This window comes from Sinocyclocheilus rhinocerous, unplaced genomic scaffold (assembly GCF_001515625.1).
Source record: "Sinocyclocheilus rhinocerous isolate Xijiao unplaced genomic scaffold, SAMN03320098_v1.1 scaffold3326, whole genome shotgun sequence".
Taxonomy (NCBI): Eukaryota; Metazoa; Chordata; class Actinopteri; order Cypriniformes; family Cyprinidae; genus Sinocyclocheilus; species Sinocyclocheilus rhinocerous.
This window is the reverse complement of record NW_015666970.1, coordinates 78,032-84,627: the sequence shown is the minus strand read 5'-3', so window position 1 is coordinate 84,627 and position 6,596 is coordinate 78,032. Positions and strand designations below refer to the sequence as shown.

Sequence of the window (6,596 nt, the reverse complement as noted above, 5' to 3'; positions counted from 1 at the left end):
ATTAACTATATCAGGGATAGGCAACGTCGGAGTGCCGCTGTCCTGCAGAGTTTAGCTCTAACCCTAATCAAACACACCTGAACAAGCTAATCAAGGTCTTCAGGATTACTGAGGCTACAGACCAGTGAGTTTTTTTTTCAGGGTTGGAGCTAAAACATCGGCACCATCGGCACTCCAGGACCGACGTTGCCTACCCCTGAACTATATGAAATGATGTAAAGGCCGAATTTTGTGAATTGTGTGATGCATTATAATAGACTGAATCATGCTGTTAAAGAACGCACTCTAAATGCGCACGCGCACTAATCTAACCTAACAGACTTCACGTCATGTATAGACTTCACGTCATGTGTGCGTGCACTCTCTGTAGGTGTGTTTAGTTTGGATTACTTGATAATCTTGATAATGTCAAACCGCACATCGTAAAACAACAATTACGAAATGTGTAGATTCGGTGGTTACCTGCAAGAGCCACTAGAAGTCTTTCAACCACTCTCTCCGAAAACTGTACGCCTTCTATTCGGCTGGTGGATCAACATTCACCACATGATCGCTATCACCAGCACCATTATTTGTAACTTTAGGTGGTTCACAAAATAAATCTGTCAGTGTTTCTTTTTTTATTTTCTCTCTTCTTCAGCCTTTTTCATTCCCCGCGGTAGTTAGCTCCCTGTCACCTGACAGCGGAAAGCAGTGACTGGGTGATTGACAGCTAATATTAACCAATCTAAAATCTGCATTAGCGTTAAGAATGTAAAGATGAAGTTTAATTGGTTATGTAGACCAAAATGGTCGCAATTTCGAGCCTTGTTTACTACTAATTATTAAAATAAAAATGGGGTTTCTGACGTGACTGATTTGAAAAGTAATTCTAAGTGCTACACAAAACGGAAAATCTTTTTTTTTTTTTTTTTAATGTCAGCATGCTGCTAAGCTAATAGTAACAATGAATTGTTATACTCCAAGCATAACAATACATCATTTTTTACCTTTTTTTAGATTTAACATTTTCGTGAAAAGTATCCTTTAAAGATACTGAATGTAACATTATGAATTTTTTTCCACTGAGCTCATAATTATTGAGATTGTTGTTTCTATCAAGGACACATGAGATGCTGTCTTGGAGCCTGCCCAAAGGAAAAAAATCTTTTAAACAGCCTCTTGTCTACAATTAAACATATGCCTTAAAGGGGTCATCGGATGCCCATTTTCCACAAGTTGATATGATTCTTTAGGGTCTTAATGAAAAGTCTATAACATGCTTTGGTTAAAATTTCTCAATGGTAGTGTAAAAAAAAAAAAACTTTTTACCAGGTCAAAATCAGCTCTTTTCAGAGCAACCCGTTTTGTTACATGTTCCTTTAAATGCTAATGAGCTCTGATCACACCGCCCTGGTCTTCTGTGGGGTGACGAGCAGTAGTTTACTTTAGTCGCATTTAGCTGCGAAACTTGCTAACTAGCACATTATTAGGAAAGGCGATTTGCAAAGATTCCAAAAAAAACCTTATACTCACTTCTTCTGTAGGTGAGGCTGGATCACAAATGATTCGCACGAACAGACTCATTTAGGTAGATCAGGGGCGCATTCCCTTCAAAAACGAAAGTAACGTTAATCCTCTGCGTCTTCAGCGGCTCAGATGTCGGGAGTAAATGACGACTGCTATGTTCATTATTACATCCAACAACAGAACACCTCATTCGCTATGGAGCCATTCTTGTCTATGTCCCTGCTCCGGCGTCGAAACAATGGCGGTCGGACTGTTACAGCTCACTCAGGGCAGGTCTAAGGTAAGATGGCCGTGTCAATCAACAATCGTGGGAGCGGCCTTGGTCCATGTGACATCACACAGACAAGAAGCTGAGAACGGCTTGATTTGAAAAAGGGGATATTATTTTTAGGGATTAAATAAAAACCACTGGGTGGATTTTTATCATTATAGGGTGGTTGTGTACACACACTGCCAACACACATTTATGTTCAAACAACATGTAAAAGTTAATTTTGCATCCAATGACCCCTTTAAAATGCAGTCTTGTTAGGCAGCTCACTAGGTTTTTGAACAGAACTAGAGTCACACACAGTAATGAAGCAGATCCCTTTGAGAAAGATCTCCTCAGACAATGCTGGCTGCTGGCAGTTTGCTTTCAGCTGACTAGAAGAGTGGCAAAACGACAAGAGTCATCAATCATCACAGAGAAGCCACCAACCACAATAAAAAAATAAAATCAAAAAATGGATAAAATCACATGTTCTCAAAAAGTTAAGTCACTGGGATAGAAGTTATGATCAAAATACTACCATTGTGAATAGATACCATGTGGGATGCACTTGAAAGTTGTGGCCTGGCTGCTCAAATGTGTTCAAACAGATCTCCAGCACCCATTAAACTTCTCCAGTATCAGAGGGAAAGACAGTCTCTGTGAATTTTAATAACATCTGGAGGCTCATAGTATCAGCACAGATTAGTTTATTGGCTGAGGCTGCTCTGAATGACAATAAACTTTTTACAACTCAACCCCACCCATTGTGTTAGTACCACCCTGTAAATCCCTGAAGAATGTCCCAGTAGCAAGCAGACATTTGAAAGGTGGGGTTAGGTATGCTATCACAACCAGTGCTGTGGAGTAACTAAAAAATCTTTAACCAAACATTGCATTGTATTGCAGTTTAAACTGGGCAAGAAACCAACATACTCTTCTACATTACTACTCTCTGCTATGTGGAGTTTGTGTTGCATAAAGTTGATTCTGGATTTGACAAGCTTCAAAAGAGCATGTGTTGATCATGCGCTTGCATGGGAGCGGCATGCTTTAAACAAAAATCAGTCCCTTAAGTTAGCCTTTCTCCATGGCGCACAATCTAAAAAGAGTTGACACACCCCTGCTGCAAATTATAAAAAGAAATGCAATCTCTTAAAAAGGGTAACGCAGACTAACCATGTTTCGTACACTTTTCGCTAGTCACCACATGCCAGCGACCACTCCTCGGTTGTTGAGACAGACAAGCATGTTTGTGTGATCATTCCCTGGGGGGAATAGCCATTATACAGTCCACACTTTGATTGATGTCTTTAGGACCAATAGTTTTTGAGAAAAGTAGGGAAAAGTACCTCCTATGCCAGTGTACGGAAGATAAGGGTTAATGGTGTTCCGTACTGCACGCATAACTTGATTTCATCTGCGAAAATGGACATTTGACTGATCAACTGTGAGCTGTTTATTTATTTTAACTAAAAGGAAACATTATTTAAATGAATAAGATGAGTACCTTTTTATTTGGTTAAAATGTAAGTTAATTGCTGCTTAAATAAAGGACCAGGCGAGTTAGGCATGATTGTGTCGTGATATTAATTATGGCGTGTGAGTTAAGCATGAACAATGTGAAACGTTAGTGAATAACATTTCCATATCTTTCTGAAGACAAGAAGGGCAAACAATTTGCACTGATTTAATAAAAAAAAAAAAAAGATTAACCAATGTGAAAACTTCAAAACATAAATGATCAGGATGCGTGTGTTTACAACTATTTACATTTGACACTAAACGGATTAAAAAAAAATAGTGAAGGTAGGACCCCAAAACTCAGGCATTCAGACATTCTCCATTCCCACAATGAGCTGTACATCATTCAAGTACATTCCCAATTTCTGATCTTCTGAGAAACTAAACTTTTTTTAAAAGATAATGTGAAGTGGAATTCTGGCTGTGAAATCTGCGTTAATTCAAGTCATAATAGTAACAATCAAAACAAACTAAAAAAAGGCAGCACACAGCACAGAGAAGTGGTGAAAAGCAAATTTCACAGATGATTAGGTTTCCCAATTATGGTTTCTGATATGAGATTACCTTCGTGGCTTGTGGCGTGTTAAGGATGTGTACAGTGCTGGGTTTGACACCGTTGGCTTTGGCTCTCTTATAAAGGGCAAACCGGCTTTTCCTTCGCCCTCTGTCTCCATTGGGGAGTGAACCATTGTACCTGTTCAAGAAGAGAAATGCCAAAATTAGATACCATTAGATGAGGAAGATTTTAAAAATTGCGAATATATGGTGTTTTACAGCTCTACAGATCCCTGCCACATGAGCAGACTAACACAGAATCCAGAAAGCCACACAGATTTCTGAACTACTGGAATGCTCATCATTCAAAATGTGCTTCATAATTAACCAAGCCATTGCACAATTATCAAACCACACTGAAATATCTGTATAGACAGTACACACCATGTGCTTCAAAGAGTAGCGACGTGTTCGGTGTCATCTACTGCACATACTCGTGATACAGTGTTTCCAGCAGTCTAATGGCGCTTTTACACTGCATGGTACGGCACGGTACGGCTCAGTACGCTTCACTTTTGGGGGGTTTTCCACTGGGTACAGTACCTGGTACGCGGCAATAGAGGCGGCGCAACTATAACGACATGTGAATAATCTTGCCCACTCTAAAGCGGTACTGAACTGCAGTGGAAACGCAAACCGAGCCGTGCCATACCGTACTGAGCCGTGCCGAGCAGAGTCGTACCACGCAGTGGAAAAGCGCCATAAGAGTGTACTCGCACTAGGCGATCTTTGAACCGCGGTTCGTTTAGCCGTCCCTGGCTCACTTGGAAGAGGTGGGCCAGAGCACGGTTCACTTGGGCTCGGGCACGGTACGCATGTAGTATGAGTGCTAAATGCGCCGGAGCACAGAACAGCTGCTATTTTGTCTGTGCTATTGTCATCATTACGACCTCAAACATATTCTATTACTACTACTACACTTTTCAATTAATTTAATTAAATCATGAACAGGAATTATAGTTTGCAAGTAAAGCTGCAAATTCTTTCATTAACGTCAGCTGCCTCTGTGATAATTCTAATACATACAAGTGAAAAATCGCTGCACGGCATAAATAAATTTATTAGGCAGAATATTAGCGAAAGTGGTTTTCTCCGTTATCTCCTACATGACGCAAGCATGCTAAAGTGAAAGTGCTGCTTTGTTATTGTGAACAAAATGCTCCAGGTTCACTGTAGTTTCACATCTGCATAACTGTAAATGTTTCTGCCACAAGTTATTATATACAAATCTAAAAACCATGACAGTACTGTCACCAAAAATTGCAGGACTACAGGATGTCACTACATTTGAAATGAGAAGCATATTTAATTTTTTTTACAAAAACCCAAATGTTGTCCTTCAGTTTTGCCAAAAAAAACAAAAAAAAAAACACTGCGTGCAGGGTCCAGATACAATGTTGCTTTTCTACACTTTCGGATCAACTGAGGTCTGCATCTTTTAAAGAGAACAAGTGTGAACACCCTTAAAGCAGAAGTGGTTTCCACTGGCAGCACAATGTGAGCAAAGCAGGACTTAATTTGGAGACAAAAGGAATCACATGCCATTTAACATTAGAGCTGCCGCTTCATGGTATAAAGATGTTATATATAATGTTATTATATAAAAATGCTAGCAACAAACTATTTAGCACAATACTCTCTACTAGGGCTGGGCGATATGTCAAAAATATCTTATCGATAATCGCCTTTAAAAATATCTCGATATCCGATAATATAGTCTACGCAAGCCCCACCTCCACCACGCCCCGCCCCCGCTGAGACAACATTGCCGACATGCACCATAAACACACACCATGTTCAGTTTGGTCTTAATTATTGCCACAAAGTTTGGTTTTACTTTTCTTAGTTTGTGCTTAAACTAACAGAAAACATTAGCTTTGCTGTTATTTTGGTGTTGCTAATAATTTCCACTCTGTTCTTATCAAATTTGTGTTTGAAATGAATTTCGTTTTGTGAGGAGAACTGTTGAGGAAAAATAATAAAACCCAATTTTAAGTTCATCATGGTGAAGTTGGACATTCTGGCGGTGATTGTAAGAATGATAAATGCATGCTGACGTCATATAATATTGTCTTGAATAAAATATGCAGATTTTCCGATGTTTCTCTTTCTTTTTGGCATTATCGCCTGTGTAGACATTTCATGATGGTAAGTTTAATTTCCTTAATTATAACAATTGCAGCGTTGTTTTTAAACTTGTAGTCAAGCTATAACGTATTTGATATTTATCATGACTAAAATCATGCAGGGGTTAAAAACGAATTCTGAGCAAAAACGTTTTTTATTTTATTAATCAAAATACAACGCCCACAAAATAATATTCAGTGTTGGACTGCCCAATCTCCGAACGCGTGCATGTTGAGGGGCGAGCTGAGATATAGTACTGTAATGTCTTCAGCCGTTTGCAACAAAACTTTATAGTTTTGTTGCAAATTAATTAATTTATAGTGCTATATATCAGGTTAATTAAACAATTATATTGTATATCAAAATAGAATAGGCCTATACCCTAAATAAGGATAAATTATATTGGACCGCATCTCCAAAATAATCGCATACACAGATGCACATTGTCATTACAGTAGTCAGCGCCAAACAACAGGCAAATAAAATATAAACTGAGGTTACAAAAGTGATTCAGTCAAGATCAGTGAGGGATTCTTTTCTTTCGTTCTTTAAATTAAAGGGGTCATATGATGCTGCTAAAAAGAACATTATTTTGTGTATTTGGTGTAATGAAATGTGTTTATGCGGTTTA

General features: G+C 38.7%; 1 protein-coding gene across 1 annotated transcript in view; it reads right to left on the bottom strand.

Moving 5' to 3' along the window:
- The window catches only part of LOC107733323 (E3 ubiquitin-protein ligase pellino homolog 2), a 51,322-nt gene that overhangs the window by 40,048 nt on the left and 4,678 nt on the right, over nucleotides 1-6,596 (bottom strand). Inside the window, exon 2 of the mRNA XM_016544897.1 lies at nucleotides 3,848-3,977. Within this exon, the coding sequence (XP_016400383.1) occupies nucleotides 3,848-3,977 (130 nt within the window). The remainder of the gene's footprint in view (nucleotides 1-3,847; nucleotides 3,978-6,596) is intronic.